Genomic DNA, 20,470 nt, shown 5'->3' on the forward strand with positions numbered 1-20,470 from the left:
TCAACTTCCACCTGGAGAACAACAACCAACACCACCACCACCCTGCTGGACAACTTTGCCAACCTCGGACTCATGCAACTGGTGAACACCCCCACCCACTACGCCGGACACACGCTTGACCCAGTCTTCTCCTCCAGCAAGTACATCTCCTTCAGCCACTCCACCGGGCTCCATTGGACAGACCACAGCTGCGTCCACTTCAGCTTCAGAAAGACCACGACTCACCACCACCCGCAACTATTCCCCGCAGGAACTGGAACAAGATCACCACCGACCAGCTCACCACTTCACTGAGCCAGAACCCACCCGCCAGCTCAACGGACCCCAACCAAGCAGCCAACAACCTCACACAGTGGATCACCAATTGCGCTCGCCCAACCAGCCTCGACCACTCGCAGTCCGGCTTCCGCACCAACCACAGCACCGAGACCGCCCTCATCGCAGCCACTGACGACATCCGAGCCCTGCTCGACAACTGGGAAACAGCGGCCCTCATCCTCCTGGACCTCTCCGCAGCATTCGATACGGTCTGCCACCGCACCCTGGTGCAGCGCCTCAGCAACATCGGAATCCAAGAGAAGGCACTGGAGTGGATCATCTCGTTCCTCACCGGAAGAACCCAGAGAGTCCGCCTCCCCCCGTACAGATCCAAGGCCACCGAAGTCATATGCGGCGTACCACAAGGATCATCACTCAGCCCCACCCTCTTCAACGTCTACATGAGCCCCCTCGCAGCCATCGTACGCCAACACAACCTCAACATCATCTCCTACGCCGACGACACCCAGCTGATCCTCTCCCTCACCAACGACCCAGGAACTGCCAGAACCAACCTACACGAAGGGATGAAAGCTGTAGTCGAGTGGATGAGGAACAGCCGCCTGAAACTGAACTCAGACAAGACAGAAGTCCTCATCCTTGGATCATCACCCTCCGCCTGGGACGACTCCTGGTGGCCCCCTGCCCTGGGCAGTGCACCCAAACCAGCGGACCACGCACGCAACCTGGGCTTCATCCTGGACTCCTCCCTCTCGATGACCAGACAAGTCAACGCCGTCTCATCATCATGCTTCAACATCCTACGCATGCTCCGAAAGATCTTCCCATGGCTCGCCACCGAAACCAGGAAGACGGTCACACCGGCACTCTTCATCAGCCGAATGGACTACGGAAACACCCTCTATACCGGAACCACAGCCAAACTCCAGAAAAGACTCTAACACATCCAGAACGCCTCCCACGACTCATCTTGGACATCCCCCGACACAGCCACATCTCCGGACACCTGAGAGACCTTCACTGGCTCCTTGTCAGCAAGAGAATCACGTTCCAACTCCTCACCCACGCACACAAGGCCCTCCACGACCTGGGCCCCAGGTACCTCAACAACCGCCTGACCTTCTACACTCCCACCCGCCAGCTACGATCGACCAGTCACGCCCTCGCCGCCGTGCCACGCATCCGAAGATCCACCATGGGAGGAAGATCCTTCTCCTACCTGGCAGCCAAGACTTGGAACTCCCTCCCCATCCACCTCCGCCTGACCCAAGACCACCTCTGCTTCAGGAAGCAACTCAAGACATGGCTGTTCGAGCAGTAGCGGACCCCCCTCCCCCAAGTGCCTTGAGACCCTCTGGTTGAGTAGCGCGCTATACAAATATCCTGATTGATTGATTGATTGCCTGCATGCTCAGGATGTGTAGCGCGCGAAGTTACCCATGAGGTTTGTCCCGCCCGCTCCCGTCCCCTTATTTCTGGTCACTACTAACGTGTTAGCGAGTTATTCTGTGCCAGATTGCAGTTTCTGCGTGTTCGGCGACTCGATCTTACCGACAAACATCCTCGCGCACGCGAAAATGCTATTGAGCGCGCGAGAACTACGCAACGCAGCAGTTTGCGGAGTATTCAACAACTTCGCGTTCTCCGCGGAGCGCGGAGTTGCCGAAACTCCGCGAACGGAGCGTAGTTCTTCGCCCAGGGTTACTATTACTCTCCCAGGATCATCCGATTCCCCTACAGCTGGTTCCTTCCCTGTTGTCGAGATCTCAGGGTCAAATGCTCCATCCGGATCCGGGCTCGCTTCACTTAACAGCGTGGCTCCTGAATACAGGGAGTTCCGACATCTGAATCTCCCCAAGGAGTGTAGGGACATGTTGTCTCAGGCTCGAGCTCCAAGCACTAACAAAACTTATAAGGCAAAATGGAAGAGGTTCTGCCTATGGTGTCAGAAGCAACATCTCCATCCGTACACTTCAGCTCCTCATCAAATTTTATCATACATCCTGCTACTGGCTAAATCTGGTCTGGCACATTCTTCTGTGAAAGTTCATCTAGCAGCCATCTCAAGATTGAGACGGACGTCTTCAGGTCCTTCTCTTTGGTCAGCTAGAATTGTCAAACAGTTTATGAAAGTCCTGTTTCGGATGTATCCCCCAGTCCGTCCTCCACCTCCAATTTGGCAACTTCATTTGGTGTTGGCTCAGCTAATGAAAGCTCAGTTTGAGCCCATCCACAAGGCGGACCCTAAATACCTATCATGGAACCTAGCTCTTCTATTGGCTTTGACATCTGCCAGGCGAGTTGGTGAGCTTCAGGCTCTGTCAATAGTGGAACTTTTTCTTCAGTTCAAGCGGGATGTCCTAATCCTTCGGACTAATCCAAAGTTCATCCCCAAGGGTACCATATGAATTTCATCTGAATGAACCTTTGATTTGAAGTCATTTTTTCCGCGACCTACGACTCCAGCAGAAAGATCCTTGCATTCTTTGGACGTTCAAAGATGTTTAAAGTTCTATCTGGAGCGGACAAAATCTTTTCGAAAATCTTCACAACTGTTCGTATCTTACATTGCTCCGCGGAAGGGATTTCCGCTAACCAAGTGCAGCCTTTCCCGCGCTATTCAATTCTGCCATCAAGCAGCGGGCAAACCACTGGCATCAAGAGTCCGTGCACATTCCACAAGATCGATAGCATCTTCAGTGGCTCTATTTGCTGGGGTCCCTATCAAGGGCATCTGCAGAGCAGTGACGTGGAGTAGTACACATACCTTCACGAAGCACTACTGCGTGGAGTCCACAGGGAAGGATGACGCTGCTGTTGAACAGGCAGTCCTCAGGAATCTTTTTCAATGAGAGGTGAGCTTTCCCTACAATCCCTCCTTCCTGTATGGCACATTTTGTATCACTTTCGTGTTCTTTCTATGATAGCATTTTATGCTTTGTTCCTATGAGGATATCTATGTTGTCGTGTCATAAGAAATTAGACTAGTTCCCTTGAGACATATACAGGATAAGCTAAAACTTAGCTTTAAAGCAACCAACGATAAAATCATGAACTAAAACAATTCTAAACATAAGGTACACATCAATTTATTAAAGTAACAGAAATAAAAACAGTTTACATTTATACATCATACAATTACGAAGAAACAATTAAAATTTCAACTAATAATACAATCTATTGTGACCTGCACAATGCAACAGACAGACAAAAATGTGTTGTAAAACATAAAAAATTGTAAAATACAAGTGGTACATTCAATACTACAATTTCATCACTCCCTAGTTTTATGGCCACAAATTTGTATATCAACAGGGGAGGAGAGGACTTGAATATTACAGGAGTTTGGCGTCGACGCGTTTCGGTGGTTCTGAAGCAAATATGTTCCACCTTAATCAAGACTAAGGTTCGATGTCTGTCTTGTTTCAGGGTCTGTACAATTCCCCGGTGTATTTCTGTGCGATGCGATAAGCTGATGGGTCTGTTCTCTACCACGTTTTTAAGAAGTAAAATAGGATAAATTCCTGTATAATCTCTTCAGAATGTTGAATGATGGCACTTTATAGATTACGACGTTGTACAGATTAAAATGGTTCCTGAAGGGGATCAATCAAGTTCCATCTCTAAAATCGAGTGGAGAATCTTCTCCAATAAGGTAAGAAGAACGTTTACGTTAGCGAGGTTTTGCTGGAAAATGATGGGCGCTTGACACGTCTTTCGCTGTCAGGTTTCGAACCAGACCCCCAGAAGCAGCGTGATTGATACGCTTGAGGAGGGGAGATTGTATTCCCGCTCGAGGAAACTGCTACAGCGCTCCACCTCAAAAATCAGCTTTAACTGAAATCTGAGTGCTGTCATTTGTAAATGTGGAATGAGTCTCTCTGTTTTGCCTTTGAGCGTGGTCTGACCCTGTGATAAAAAATCTGTTCTCTTTGAGTATTTACCACTTTTCTTTATTCCAGCAGTGAATGAGATTGAAGACTGTATTGACATTGGCTTGGTTTCTTTGTCTCAAAAAGAGAAGGGAATGGCCCAACTATCCAAGGGACAGGGTGCCAACAAATTCAATATCAGAAATCGTAATTCCCTTGGAATCTATATACTCCACAATCACACTCACTTATACACAAATCACAATGTAGCCATAATCAGTGCCACAAAGGGTGAATCTCATAGTTATCAATGCAAGCACACCACAATCTTGAAAAGACCTCAAAACTTTTTTTTACGAAAATATGAATTTATTGAAAGTGAAAAATTAAAAACATTACAATTTCATCAATACATATTGCACATCTGATCATTTAATAAAAAACATTTTTACATTAAAAAACATACACAGTATACATGAAAACAGACTGAAACCTGTGATATTATGCTAAATCATCAAAGCGTTAATTCGTTGGAATCTCTTATAATCAGGTCAGTCGCATTTGGCAAATACTGACAAAGTAGTTCCTCGAATTTAACTACAATCGTGGCGTCGACGCGTTTCGGTGTGTTGCCAAGTGTGCACCACCTTTATCAAGACTATAACTTTGTGAGAGTGGTATAATAGTGTGAGCATCTTCAGGGCAGTTGTGAAATGATATACTAATTTTTCTGCGTATTTCTTGCACAGGTTGTATATGAACGTTAATTAACAGGTGTGAAAGATGTGTACCCTGTAAAATGCATAGCCCTTTGATATGATGGAGATACCTCTGACCTATTTTTACTTGAATCCACTGATCCCCTAAAGTAGATGCCATCCATTTCCTAGGTACCATGACATCCGCAGCAAACTCATGCAAACATTGCATTTATAAATTGTGGCAAAGGCTACAGACAGATCTAATAACGCAGGGCAGATGTTCTGCTCATCCACGAGTGCCATTTCCTCCCTTCTATTTTGCCTGAAGCCTGACTGCTAATCTCTCAGCCTTTGATGCTGTTCCAAGTATGCTTGGAGTTGAATTATGGTGTCTTCTCCAAAATCTTCAAGAATAGAGCTATATTAAAAACAGGACTGTTAAGTTTTTGAATCCTGTGGATCAACATCAGATGTTTGGCCTGATTTAGAGATTGGCGGACGTGTTTCTCCGTCACGCCGCTTGACAGATATCCTGTTCGCCGAAATATAAATCTCATAGGATATAATGAGATTTATAATTCGGGGGAAGAGCTATCCATCACCGTTGTGATGGAGTAACCTGTCCGCCAAAATCTAAATTAGGGTCTGTGTTCTTTTGGAGAGATATCCATAATCTTTTTAATTCTGATGGTATGACGTCAGTTTTAAATAATTGTTTTAAAAAGTCTGCAAACATTTGCCAACATGACTTTAGTACACTAGAGGGCCAAGTGTTACATGAGCATATAGTCAAATTAAGGACATGCACTACAGTATTACTTTAATGTTCGAGGCATATCTGTGCATATCAGCAGCCCTACATGCCAAGAACAGATGCATACTGGTAAGTAGCATATTCGTTATATAGTGTTATTTAAATGAAAACCGGACTTGTTCTGTGATCACCTGCTTCAGTGTCAATTGTAATCTAGTGTATAAATATTCTCAAAAAAATTGTGCGTTTTTGACACGCTTCAGTTTCATGACCGTGTGTTATCCTCTTGGACAGTTTTTCTTATTTGTTTGTGTTCTAGTTCTCTTGCAGAACTGCTTTAAATTTGAATTTTTCATGATCAGAGCACATTTTTGGTTTATTGTATTGTCTTTTAAAATGTGTTCTTTAATTTGCTTTTGAAGCACTCTGCTTCTTAGCAGGTGAATATTTCTGCCAGGTCATGGCAGCTCTTCTAACTCTTCCTTTAAGGACCACAATTCTAAAGTGTACACTTTGCAACTTTTATTGCTTTTTTCTCGACCCACTATTTTGTGGACATGTTAGTCAATTATATTGCTCTGTCATTTTTTATAGGTTTGCTTTACGTTATGCTCCGTATTTTTTGCCTGCCATTAGTTACATATTTCACCGTTTTGTATCTGAGAGATTTTCCACCTCTAGGATTTTTAAGGGACTGTCTAAAAGCAATCAGCTTATGTTATACCAGTCGATATTTGATCCCTTATATCCCCAATACCTTAAAAATGTATGATCGAAGCCAAGCTAGTTATTGTCCTGAACTGTATGTGGGTTCTCTTTTGTGTTGCTGAAATCTATTGTTGATGAAGTGACACAGCCGCTCCTGAGGCTCTAGTTGTTACATGTTAGGAAAATAGGTCCCGTTGACCCAGGAGAGGGTGCAGCTGTGTCTCTCCACCTCATTTAGCTATACAGTCTACTGCTTTTTTCAGACCGATTTGAGTGTATGTGTACACTACTGTCCATGATTAATGAAAATTCTGAACCTGACGTCGGGGAATAATTAAAGCGTATGAATCTGAAAGAGATTCAGCGCTTGCGAAGTGTAGCTACAGGTAAATGTGTTTCTTCCTCCACCAGTGTCCTTGCTGTACTTCTACATGTAGCTCTTACTGCTCCTTCCAGTCTTTGCTTCCCTCATGTATTCCTGTTTTGTTGGAGCTTTCTGCTCTTATTTGTCTCACCCCGGCTGTCCCTTCTGTATTACTTGCTGCCCCTTTAGGACATGTTCTTATGTCCCACCTTGCTGATGTCTTCCAGACTGACGTGGCCAATACAGAGAAGGTGGTGCAGGCTTTTATCCAGATCACGTCTGTCTTCAAGGACGACAGTGCTGTGAAATCGGCTGTGTATGAAACTGCAGGTAACGTGGATATGTCCTGTGTGTGCCCATGTCTTATGTGCTCTCGATCTGCATCCCGACAGTTTGATGGTGGAGAATGAGTTGTCCAGGAAATTCATGCTTTGGTCACAGCCTTACCCCCTTTTTGCTCTGTGAGGTTTGCTGTGTCAAACAGTATTCTGTGATGATGCATTCTGTTCTTTCATTGTTATATAGCACTGTTGCCAGTGTCTCAACATTGTGCTACAAGAAACATCACAAGAAAGTTGCATGGAACGATATGTCCCCATATCATTTTGTTGGATTTGAGGAAATTGATAATGACATAGTTGAGTGATTTCGATCCTTAAATTTGTCTAGTTAGCTGAGCAAGTGTGTTTTTTGCCATTTCATTTGGTTATTTTATTTTACTTAGAAAATCAAGCTGTTTGTGGCGAATTCATTCTGCCTTTCTGATTTCAGCTTGAAGTACTGGCATGTGGTTGTGTATCTCTTGTAGGGTTTGAAGATCAGTTTTTATATATATATATATATATATATATATATATATATATATATATATATATATATATATATATATATATATATATATATATATATATATATATATATATATATATATATATAATATAGTATTTTGCAATAGGTGACACGCCGAGTTTCATGGTTTTGCCTGCATCCATTGGGTTTGTTAATAGCCAGTCGTCTTCTCTTTGATGTCTTGATGGATCAAAAAACTGACAGTTTTTTTCCGATGTTTAAGATCTTATTGTTTCTTTATGCTATGCTTGCTCATCTTTAATTGTATTCAAATAGATTTTCTATGTAGGAATTTTTACCTTTTTATCTTTTACGTAAGAAGTGTTTCCTTAAGTCAATTTATGGTCTTGATGGCTATCAATGACTGCCCGTATGTTGAAGAGATCGATTGTGGTGTTAAAGCGATCTAATAAAGACAGAATTATGGAAAACTGTAGAAGTCTAGTGTTGGAGAATTGACATAGTCCTGCATATGTATGATATGTAGAGCCACTTTTGCAGATACAGATGCCTAAATGCAAAAGCAATACATAAAAGAACCTCTGTCACATGACATCCAATATCATGTGATTTCTGTGCACTAACTTCAAAGGGACAGTTGCTGTTATTTGCCATTGCTTTCACCCAGATCAACACTAGCAGACAATTAAGACTTCCCTGGTCAAAGCTCTGCAGCATTATAGCTGTTTAATGGGAACTTTTAGATTTTGCATCTGACAGTGTGAGATTCTTCTCTGTTCCATCAAGGGAAGCCACATTCTGGAATTAATTATTTTTTTAATCTATCTCTAAAGTTGTTTAAATGTCAATTTTTTAAGCACACTCCTTAAATACCAATTTTGTTCACGGAATACAGTGAGAAATAGATTAACCCATCATCACACCAGTTGGCCAAGTGAGGAAGCTGGGATTCACATCTTGGTTGCTCGTTGCAAAACGAGCAACTTTGTTAGTATCCCATTTCTCCTCGGGCATCACAAGTCTGTTGGGCTTCCACCCAATCTCATTGGTCAGTCTCTTCAACTGGTCTGTTGGGATATAGCCATTCTTCATTCTGTACTCAAAGTTATGAGCTTAACTATCTCTTCTACCCCAAATGATCAAATTATGAGCCGCTTTGCTTCTAAACTTCTCATTGCAGATGCTTTGATGTCAAAAGCCTTTCACAGCACCACCTTCCAGCCTCATCTCTTCGTCACCAGCCTCCTGATACATATGGGATTACTCAAGGTAAGAACGGCCAACAGTTTTGCCCATTTTACATCTTTAGTGGTTTTCATTTGATTGTCCCTCACAGTGCTAGGTTGGTGCTCCTCCCATGTAGGTGTGGCTACAGGCTCTGCACATATATCCTATAAAATGCACGCAGCAGGCTCAATTTGGCAACTAGATGGCTCACTTGGGCTAGAGGGTTGAGCACTAAGGGGGATGTAGAGTAGCTCCCGTCTCATAAAGATGAACGGAAGGCAGTTTCTGCAGACATTTGTATTCAAATAATTATATACTCTTATAACCCACATATTCTGTAGATGAAGATCTATTAAAAGATTTGCATGCCGCCAGTGACTAGAGTACAGTATTTGCAAGAGGATGTTCCTGCTAGGTTTATTATGATGTTTCCCTGTGTCTCGTACACAATTTCCAACTGTGTGTCTGTGACATCTGATAGACTACTAGCCACAGATTCCGTAACGTAGAATTATCCCCAGGCGTGAGACTGGATCCGGAAAAGTTTTTGCCATAGCATCTCTGCGCGCTGGGAGATGGCACCACGTGACTCCGCCCTGACGTTGTCCACGTACATGACGTCAGCGAGGTCACATTAGTCCCACCCCGACGCGCTGACATCAGTTTCCTTCTTTTACATGTGCAGCGGGGATCCGGATTGAGTTCCCTTGACCTGTTTTCAGGCCTTCTTTTAACGCCTTTGTGTTGGGAACAGTGTGCAAATGCCTTCGGGTTTCAAGACGTGTACTTCTTGTAAACGTCAGATGTCGGCGATGGGCCCTCACCCTATTTGTATGCAGTGTTTGGGCGAGCACCATGATTCTACAGACAGCGATGCTTGTCCGCATCTCAAGCCGAAGTCCCGGCGGGAGCGCCGGATGAAATTGCTTTCGGCCTGCTTGTCCAGATCGATCTCGTCACTGTGTCCGACCCCTACCTCGGAAGGGTCCAGAAACCGCTGATTCTGGCTGCGGCATAGGCCTTCACCGAGGCCCCATGGGCTTCGCTTGCCTGCCGGTAAGTCCTGCAGCTTGTCACTGAGGCCTTGTCCTCGTTCTGCAGAGGGAGCGGGTTCCTCTCGGGACGTGCACCCTAGCCCGTCGCCACCCTATCTGCCGTTTCCTGCCTTTGGTGTGACTTGGGCCCAAATAGAGGCCTACTCTACAGCTCTGCAGGCTTCTTTGGGCCCCCCTCCTCTTCCTGAGACGTCTGTGGATCCCTCGCCTTGCGCGGAGCCTTCCGCGGACTCACCAGGGGCTCTGACCCTGGAAAGTTCGGCTTCAGGTTTTGGAGGTGTAGTGTTGTTGTGGTGCGGCCTCTTCGACTCAAAGGCGTCCCAGCCTCGCCGCAAAACCCCACTGGGTTCCCTGTGGTGTCACAGGAGGTCGCCGGGACTCACGGTTCGTCCCAGAGTCCCCCTCGGTCCTCTGGGCAGGCGGCAGTCTTACCGGCGGCAGAGCCGACGCCTTTCTGGCACAGACAACTTTCCTCCCCGGCCCTGGCGGCATCGTGGGTGGAGGCCGGGACACAGGCGCCTTCCCGAGTCCCTCTCGGCCCTCTGCGCTGGTGGCTGCCTCGTCAAAGGTCGAGCCAGCGCCTTCCATTAGCTGCTCCGGCTCTGACCCTGCCCCTGTCTCCTGTCAAGCACGTGGTGGTGGATGTTGACTCGGCACCCCTGGGGGCCACTTCGGCGCCGATCGAGGACACACCGGTGCCCATGGCGGACTCCACGGCGCCGTCTCTGCGTCGGGTCGTCGACTCGTCTCTGGATGTTCCTTCTTCTCCGGAGGTTTGTCATCTCCTTGTCTCCTCTTTACTGGAGACTGGACACTGCGTTGTTGCCTTTTCCCCGGTGTCTTCCAGGGCGGGCTCTACGCCGTCTCCACGGCCACAGCCCCTGGACCCTCTCTTCCGCAACTCGCGGTTGGTTGCCCCTCCGGCTTCTCCGCCTTCTCCAGCGACCCCTCAGGCCCCTCACTCGTCAATGGGTCTTCCATCCTAGAGGGGCTAGCTGCTTCTTCCTCCAGCTGGGCTCGGGGATGGGCGGCTTAGTCTGCAGCCTTCGCGCAACACCCTACGTAGGAGAGTGTAGCCTTTGTCCGGGCCATTTCCACAGCCACTGGCATTTTGCAAATGGGCAACCCGGTCACTCCACTCCCTATGGACCATTTGTTTGAGGTTCTTCACCTGGGCTCTGGTGGAGGGGAGCTGCTTCTTCCATTTGAAGCTTCGCTCCACATCTCTCTTCTGGGGACCTGGGGGCATCCTGCTCCGGGAGATCCGGTGCCTCAGCCGCTCCTCCACCGCCACCGTCCTGCCGCGCACGATCCATTCTGCCTTTTTTTTCCCCACCCTTCTGCCCAGAGCCCTGTCCTGCAGTCTGCTTTTCCTTCCTTGCCTTCAGTGTTGCTCCCTCCATCACGGGAGGCCCGGTGGTTGGACTCCTGGGGGCATAACATCTTCTCTTCCACTAGTGCTGCTTTGCGCCCGCTCAACACACTTTGTGTGTTTACCAGGGCTACCTCCCGCCTATGGGATTCTGCAGAGTCCCTTATGTCTAGCTCCTCACATGAAGGTGTCTACGCTGATCTGCGGTACCATTTGATGGATGGTCAGAAGTTAGCTGCATTTATTCTCCATTCGGCCTTGGATGTTTCCGATTCTCTCTGCAGCGCTATGGTTCTGTTGCTCTCCGCCGCCATGCTCGGTTGCGGGATGTCGTCTTTCCGGAGAATATTAGGGAGCGTCTTGTTGACCTGCCTTTTGATGGGATTCTTTTATTTAACACCCACGCGGACTCCGCCATTCAACGACTCCTTGCAGGGCTCCGTCCTCCTCCCCCTCCGAAAGCTTCGGCTTGTCGGTCCTCAGCTGCCTTATGGGAGGCATTTATCCCACTTTTCTCTTTGGGCCTAGTGTTTTGATTGGCCTGTCTGTGTGTTTCTTTGTGGCTTGGAATGCCTTCAGGGTCCTTAAGTTGGCCGCTGGTACAGCCCTTGAGCTTTTATGGTGTGTGTTTTTTGGCTGTTGGTGAAGCATATAGGTCCTCAGGTTGGACCATCTGTGTAATTTTTGGCTGATTAGTAAGCCGCCTGTGGTGCTACCCACAGGTCCTTTATGTTCTTAACCTCTGTTGCGGGTTTTTTCTGATAGATACATCTGCCGTGTGGATTCCTCACCTTGTGAATATCCCCCTTGCGCCAGCAACATTCGGAAATTCTTTTTCGTAGCCTCGCGCCGACGTGGATAGGACGTCACAGAGACACGGCTCCGCTCGCGACTCCGCTGACGTCACCGACGCCTACAATAGGCCCACGCCGGCGTGATGACATCAGTTCCCTTTTTTCCGCGTCGTCGACGCTAACGGTTATCAGGAATCTCTGTAGCCTTCTGGTACATTGTTGCCGTTTTGTTACTTTATTCTGCTTCTCTGTATCCTGTCTCTTCGAAGATGTCATCCAAGAAGACTGGCTTCAAGCCCTGCAGGGAGTGCGGTAAAATGATGATCTGAAAGAAACACGTTAGTGTTAGATTCCTTACCTTAGAATATCCCCAGGCGTCAGTCTGGATCCGGAAACTTTTGCGTAGCATTACCCCTGCGCGTCGGTAGGCGTCGTCTGCAGGCGTCCCCTGCGGCTCCGCGTCCGTCGTCGGCGTCGTGCGCCGTGATGACGTCGCTGGAGTATATAGACGCCGCCTCCGCGCGCTTGACCAACTTGTTAAAACTTCTATCTCTTTTTGGTGCCTGGTAGGATGCCCGGTTTCAAGAATTGTGACGGGTGTGACCGCACGATGTCAGTCACGGACCATCACTGACTCTGTCTCCGGTGCCTGGGCCCAGACCACGACGTGGACGCCTGCGTCGACTGCCGGGCTCTCACTAACAAGGCTAGACGGGAGCGGTCCCGCAAGCTGCTTGAGCTCCGGGTGTCGGCCCTGCGTCGGGAGCGGTCTCGGTCCGGCCGGAGGTCCAGGGAGCGTTCGAGGGAGCGGTCGCGGAGCCGCGCCGGGCGCTCCGGAAGTCGTCACCATTCGTCTGGCTCATCAGGTAAGAAACACAAGAAGTCGGGGCGTCGTCATCGTACCCCGACTCCCCCCGACGCTCGCGCGACGCGGCCGGGTGTTCGGGTGACCCCAACCCCGCGGCTCCGCGGGAGTCGCCGGCGCAGCCTGCCCCATACCCTCCGGTCCCTGGGCACGGTGCGACGCCTGAGGAGATTGAGGGCCATGAGGGCGCTCAGTTCTCCGACGGGGCCTACGGCGCCTTCGGGCCCAGTGCTACCGTCCGGGGGCCCTAGCGGGTCGGGTGTCCCTGGCTCGACGCCATCGGGTGCTCCGGCCCCGGTGTCGCCGACGGCTCCGACCCCGGCGCCGCAAGGGCCTTCGGGGTCGACGCCGGCTGGTCCGGCGCAGATTCCATCGGGGTTACCCCCGACGCCGCCCCCGCGCGCCGCCGGTTCTCCTGTGCCGGCTTCGGCCGGCTCCGGGCGGCGCCGTCCCCATTCCTTCCCCGAATCCGGACGCGGAGTCGGACCGGCGTCGATCGACGCCGGGCTCGACGCCGATGGGGCCTGTGAACCCCGAGGAGCCGGTCTACATCGTTGACTCCGAGTATGGAGATGATGAAGAGTACGGGGAAGGTTGGGAGGGGTCTGAGGACCCTCTGTCACGTGAGTGCCAGTATGACCCGGACTGGACAGGTGATTTGGGGGATGCCAGTGGTCTGGACGACTCTCCTAACCCTGGCTTTGTCTCTCCTCCTTCCGTGGCGTCGGAGGAGGGAGCTGCATATTCAGTGGTGCTGATGAGGGCTGCCAAGGCCTTACACCTTGAGCTCCCCGTCGCGGCCGTGAGGCCTAACATCCTCACTGAGGTCTTCAAACCGCAGTCATGCCCACAGGAGCCACTGCTGCCGTTTAACGAAGCCTTGTCAGACGTTCTGTTGGGCACGTGGTCCAGGCCCGCTTCAGGTTCGCCTGTTGATCGGAACGTGGCCAGACGCCACCGTCCTTGTCCGGACGACCCCAAATTCCTGTCCACCCATCCCACTCCCGAGAGTCTGGTGATCCAGGCCTCTACCTCCCAGACCGCATTCCCGTCGGCCCCGCCCGATCGGGAATCCAAGAGGTATGACCAGTATGGTAAGAAGGTCTTCTCGTCCCTGAGTCTGGGACTGCGGTCTTGCAACACCGCATGCCTCTTGGGCCGCTACACCCACTCTGTGTGGGACACGGTCGCGGAACTGCTGCCAGAATGCCCCATGGAGGTGCGGGCGAAGCTCGGCAAGGCTGTGGCTGAGGGCCGAGACGCAGCTAAATATTCCATACGGTGTGGTCTTGATACGACCGACTCGCTGGGCAGAGCTATGTCAACGACGGTGGCGATTCGTCGCCACGCCTGGCTGAGATCCGCCAACTTTTCGGCAGACGTCCAAAATGCCTTGATGGACATGCCGTTCGATGGCTGTCGCCTCTTTGGTGACAAGGCGGACCACACGCTGGAACGCTTCAAGGACTCCAGGGTCACGGCCAAGTCCTTGGGTCTTTCGACCCAGCGCCAGCAAACTGGTTCGTTTCGCTCCTTTCGTGGCCAAGGAACGGGCGTCCCCACACGTGCTGCCAGCCACGCGCCGCAACAATCCTTTCAACGCGGTGGCGGCGGTCGGGGTCAACGGCGGGGTCAGGCCACACCTCCCCCCGCAGCATCTGCCTCCAAATCCTCCTAGTCCGTGCTTTCGGCCCCATGTGACGCCAGTGGGTGGCAGGGTTCGCCATCACCACGCTCACTGGCGCACAATTACGTCGGACAGGTGGGTGCTGCAGCTCGTCCGAAGGGGCTACTCCCTCCCCTTCGAGACTACTCCTCCAGCCATGCCACCGCGGAACCACCGTGTGTCGGGGGACCACTTGACACTTCTGCAGGAGGAAGTTACGGCCCTCTTGGCCAAGGGGGCCATCAAGCGCGTTCCTGGGCCAGAAGTAGGGCGTGGTTGCTATTCCCACTACTTTCTGGTACCCAAGAAGGACAAGGGGGGCCTACGTCCTATCTTGGATCTACGGAACGTCAACGGCTTCCTCTGGAAGGAGAAGTTCAAGATGTTGACTTTGGCTCAGGTCTTGGCTGCTCTAGACCCGCAAGACTGGATGGTAGCGTTGGACTTGCAGGATGCGTATTTTCACATCCCCGTCCTGCCGGCCCACCGGCGTTACCTGCGGTACACGGTAGGCCAGGAGCACTTTCAGTTTATCGTGCTCCCCTTCGGCCTTACCAGCGCCCCACGGGTGTTCACAAAGGTGATGGCGGTGGTCGCAGCCCATCTGCGCAGGTTAGGGGTTTCAGTCTTCCCCTACCTCGACGACTGGCTGTTGAAGGCGGGCTCGCCCCAGACAGTCGTCCACCACCTTCAGATGACGGCAGACCTCTTGCACGACCTGGGGTTCTCCATCAATGTGCAGAAATCACACCTGTGTCCCTCTCAAAAGCTCCTTTTCATCGGAGCGGTTCTGGACTCGGCGCAGTTTCGGGTTTATCCTCCGGAACGGCGGGTCCGGGATATACAGGCTTTGATTCCCATCTTTCAGCCGCTATCCCGGGTTTCGGTCAGGTTGACGCTGCGGCTGCTGGGACTGATGGCTTCCTGCATCCTTCTGGTGCATCACGCCCGGTGGCGGATGCGGGCTCTGCAGTGGGACCTGAAGTTTCAGTGGGCCCAGCATCAGGGCAACTTGTCTGACCACGTCTTGATCTCGGAGGGCACTGCGAGACAACTGCAGTGGTGGCTTACGGACCGCGATTGGGTCAGAGGCAGATCCCTCTCCCTTCCCCAACCGGAGCACGTTGTCGTGACGGACGCGTCCCTCCAGGGCTGGGGTGGCCACTTGGGAAAGGCAGAGATCAGAGGCATCTGGTCTCCGGCGGAGTCCCGGCTCCATATCAACCCGTTGGAGCTACGGGCGATTCGTCTAGCACTGAAGGCATTCCTCCCCTTTGTCAACGGGAGTGTGGTGCAGGTGTTCACAGACAACACCACCGCCATGTGGTATTGCAACAAACAGGGCGGGGTGGGGTCGTGGACCCTTTGCCAGGAGGCTCTGCGTCTCTGGCAATGGCTGGAACGTCAGGGCGTGACCTTGACGGTTCAACACCTGGCAGGTTCTCTGAACGCCAGGGCGGACGAACTCAGCCGTCGGTGCTCGATGGATCACGAATGGCGTCTGAACTCGGACGTGGCGCAAGGCATCTTTCTGCGATGGGGAGAGCCTTGGTTAGATCTATTCGCCACAGAAGAGAACGCGCAATGTCATCAGTTCTGCGCGTTGGAGTTTCCAAGACGGCACTCGCACGGCGACTCCTTTCGGCACGAGTGGAGTTGCGGTCTGTTATACGCCTTTCCGCCTATACCACTTCTGCCCAGAGTGCTGAAGAAGATCAGGCGCGACCGGGCCCAAGTTATCCTTGTGGCTCCGGACTGGGCTCGAAGGTACTGGTATCCCGAGCTACTCAGCATGTCAGTCGGTCCCCCGATCCGCCTGCCCCTTCAGGAGGACCTTCTGTCGCAGCAGCAGGGGACGGTCCTCCACCCGAACCTGTCCAGTCTCCACCTCCATGCTTGGAGATTGAGCGGCGGCAGTTGAGGCCATTTGACTTGCCTCCTGAAGTCTGTGATGTAATTCTGGCAGCCAGGCGTCCTCCACGAAGTCGGTATACGCCTGTCGGTGGAACAGATTTGTGGCATGGTGCACAGCAAAGGCTGTGGATCCTCTTTCTGCCCCTCTTTCAGAGGTTCTTCTGTTTCTTCTTTCTCTTGCCCAGCAGGGCTCTGCTCTGGGCACTATCAAGGGCTACCTTTCTGCCCTTTCAGCCTTTCTAAGGCTTCCTGATCAGCCTTCTTTGTTCAAGTCCCCGATTGTAACGAGATTCTTGAAGGGCATCACACACATGTATCCACCTGTTCCGTTTGTGATGCCTCAGTGGGACTTGAACCTGGTTCTTACCTTTCTGATGTGTGCTCCCTTTGAGCCCCTTCATTCTTGTCCTCTCCGTCTCCTGACTTTAAAGACGGCTTTCCTGGTTGCCATCACCTCTGCCAGGAGAGTGAGTGAGCTTCAGGCTCTTTCTGTCCAACCCCCTTTCATGTCCATTCATCCTGACAAGGTGGTTCTAAGGACTAGGCCTTCTTTCCTGCCCAAAGTAGTCTCTGCTTTTCACATCGGGCAGTCCATCACCCTCCCTTCCTTCTTCCCGCCTCCGCATCCTTCAAAGGATGAAGAGCGGCTCCATCGTCTGGACCCAAAACGTGCGCTTTCATTTTACATGGATCGCACACGCCAGTTCCGGGTGGATGACCAACTGTTTGTTGGCTACGTGGGTGCGAAGAAGGGAAGGTCGGTCTGTAAACGGACCATCTCTCGATGGGTCGTTCTCTGCATCAAAGCGTGCTACTCTTTGGCTCGGAAGGAGCCTCCTGTTGGGCTGAGGGCCCATTCCACTCGGGCCACGGCGGCTACTACTGCCCTGGGCCGGGGAGTCCCTTTACAGGACATTTGCCAGGCTGCTACATGGGCCTCCCTGCATACCTTTGCGAGGCACTACTGCCTGGACAGTCAAGTCCGGAGGGATGGCTTCTTTGGCCGTTCTGTCCTCCAGGACTTTCTGGTGTAGGAATGTATCGGTTCGCAGACCCACCACCGGGGTTGGTATTGCTGGGGTATCTATTCTAAGGTAAGGAATCTAACACTAACGTGTTTCTTTCAGATGAACAAGTTACTTACCTTCGGTAACGATATATCTGTAAGAAACATTAGTTAGTGTTAGATTCCTTACCGAACCCACCCATCCTCCCCGTTCTGCGAACTGATACCTAGGGTTAAGGACATCCCTTTCAGGGCCCTAGTTTCAAATGGCACCAGTGTTGGTTCTCTCATGGCTCTGCGTTTTCTGGCGCGGAAAAGCTGTGTACAAAGAACTGACGTCAGCGCGCGGAGGCGGCGTCTATATACTCCAGCGACGTCATCACGGCGCCGACGACGGACGCGGAGCCGCAGGGGACGCCTGCAGACGACGCCTACCGACGCGCAGGGGTACTGCTATGCAAAAGTTTCCGGATCCAGACTGACGCCTGGGGATATTCTAAGGTAAGGAATCTAACACTAACTAATGTTTCTTACAGATATATCGTTACCGAAGGTAAGTAACTTGTTCATCCAAGCATCCTCTTCCACTACGCAAATCATTGGGGCAACCGAAGGTTCCGTAGCTGACTGAATTAACTTCCAGAACTGCCGTGTATTCTTAGATTTGATTGTTTCCAATAATTTGCCCCAACAAGATTCTTTATGAATCCTTTTTGCATTGCGGATTAACGTGGTATATTCTCTTTACTTTTTAGCCCTTGCTTGCACAATTTTTTCCGTAGGCTACGCTCTTCTCTCCTGACTTCTCTTTTCTTAAACAGTCCTGATTAAACCACGTTCCTTGCTTAATTTGGCCTCTTCCTTTATTCTTATGGGCGCTTATAACAGGCCTTAATACTATACTTATACTTTCCACTACTTGTTTTATTTTTTCAACAAACCAGGGTAAGTTTTGGCCCCGCATGCAGCCTAACTGAACCTTTTGTTGCAGACTTGTTAACCTCGCGATGAAGTTTTCAGATAACCGAGTGGTTATCCGCTTCAGATAATCCATCTCTTGAAAGATAACTCTATCACAAGCTAAATGTTGGGCTATTCCCAATTCTAATTTTATTAGATTATGGTCACTACATTCCATGGGGTTAATACTAAAATCTTTTACTAACTCGAAATTCCATGCTAGCATAAAGACATAGTCTATTGGGCAATTGTGCTTCCCATATTTAAAAGTTTTCTTTGCTGGACAGTCCTGGACTACCCTACCATTTAGACAAAAGAAACTTTTTGTGGCTAAAAAATTACCCAGTTTAGCCGCATCAGTCGATGTTTTAGTTTCCACAAACTCTCCTTTTTTTACCTCGTATACCGCTAGAATTTCTGAGTACCATTGATCAGACAGTTTTGGATTTCATTTATGATTAACATCTCCCAATAACACAATCAAGTCATTCCCATACTTATCACAAAGTGCATCCATATCATTCTTAAAATGTAACAATTCGACTCCATATTCCTTCAATGAACTCTATTGCATATACACATTTAGGATCAACATATTTTCATATTTTTTATAAGCAAATGTTTGAATTCTGCAGGCCAAAAGCCACTTACACATCACAGATATCTGGGAGGCCTTCGACACTAAGGTTGTTGATATCATAGTCAACAAGCCACCTGCTGGGCGACCGGAACTAGATTTTACTACTGGTCGGTGGACTTGTCGAAACCCTTCCACTACCGGGGGTACACCACAGAGCCAGGTCTCTTGTATACAAATGATTTCATTCTTTTTTGCGAGTTCTTTCACGACTTCTTGTTTTAGGTGTGTTCCTAGCCAATTTATATTCCAAGAGACCATGTGTGTGCTCCGTGGCTGCCCCATTATCTAATCTACATCACTTAAAGGCTCATTCATTACGGAATCCTCCCTATAACTATGTGAGGGTCCTGCTGGGCTTAAAGTATTACTCCAATTCTTCCAGGCCTCCACCAGGTCTGAATTGTTTATTACATTATTGAAGTTTTCTCGCCCTTCCTCCGTTTCCCTTCCTGGGAGCTTCACTTGTCTCTTTCCTAGCCCCGCATGGTACCTTAGGAAAGATTTCTGCTGGGGGACCTTAAGCACTTGCGCTAACTCTTCTTTGGGCACTAGTCTAATCCCCTCTTTTCGGATTTCCTGCTCTGTGTTTACTATTGCGGTTGTGACCAGGGTCGAGTAAAGTTGTACCTTGGTGACCTCCTTACCATCACCAATTGCATGGAATCCCACCTGTCTCAGGTCTCCTGAGCCTATTCCATTTAGGTTTGGGCAGTGGTCAAAAACACTGAGTAGGTGTGATCTGTTTATATAAACACTCTTTTTTAATTTTTTATCACCCCTTCCCAATTTCACTTGTTCAAAATAAAGCCACTTATTCCCTTTGTCTACCGCTTCTTCCGACTTTGCATCCCCCTGATAGTGTTGTATATTTATTCTAAGACCCTCTTCCGGGCTACTTTCCCGGTATACTTTATTTTTAAGGGGGGCCATCCGGGCCGTTACACTTACATGTTTTGCGACCAAATGACTTTTATTTTTTATCACCTTATCCTGGCGGGTTTGCTTCCTACTACAGTTATCCTTTTTAGGTCGAAGCCTGCATTGCAGGGCATGCCCTGCTGCAGGCAAAGAGATATTGTGAACAGGGGATTTCAGTATGGCTTGAAGCCACACCCCTTTTTTCCATTGGCAGCCTCTGGAAACGGAGGCCTGCCATTGAAAAAAGCTCCTGTTTAGCAGATTTGTCTGCTCTGGATCCCGCCTCTCGAGGACTCCATGACCTGCCTTACGGTAGCACGACAATATTTTCAGAAATATTACCACGAGGCCGGTTACGGAGTCCTGGAGGGGAGGGATTCGGTAGCTGTTCCCGCCCCTTTTTTCTTTTGAACAAGTTTGAACGGCGAACTCCGGAAGGCTAAACTCCTGTGTGCTTTCGAGGAATTCTAGAGAACAGGGCTCAAGGAGAGGCTTGCTAAGCATTGTTTTTGCGATATTACTGTTAGCACTGGAAGCTGTAGGAAACAGCGGCGAGGGGGCAGGG

At 49.9% G+C, this 20,470-nt stretch overlaps 1 protein-coding gene across 1 annotated transcript in view; it reads left to right on the top strand.

Annotated features, from left to right (window-relative positions):
- The window catches only part of RANGAP1 (Ran GTPase activating protein 1), a 537,507-nt gene that overhangs the window by 454,106 nt on the left and 62,931 nt on the right, over window positions 1–20,470 (top strand). Inside the window, exons 13-14 of the mRNA XM_086963527.1 lie at window positions 6,906–7,008; window positions 8,669–8,757. Coding sequence (XP_086819653.1) covers window positions 6,906–7,008; window positions 8,669–8,757 — 192 coding nt within the window. The remainder of the gene's footprint in view (window positions 1–6,905; window positions 7,009–8,668; window positions 8,758–20,470) is intronic.

Source organism: Lissotriton vulgaris, chromosome 1_1 (genome assembly GCF_964263255.1).
Source record: "Lissotriton vulgaris chromosome 1_1, aLisVul1.2, whole genome shotgun sequence".
Taxonomy (NCBI): domain Eukaryota; kingdom Metazoa; phylum Chordata; class Amphibia; order Caudata; family Salamandridae; genus Lissotriton; species Lissotriton vulgaris.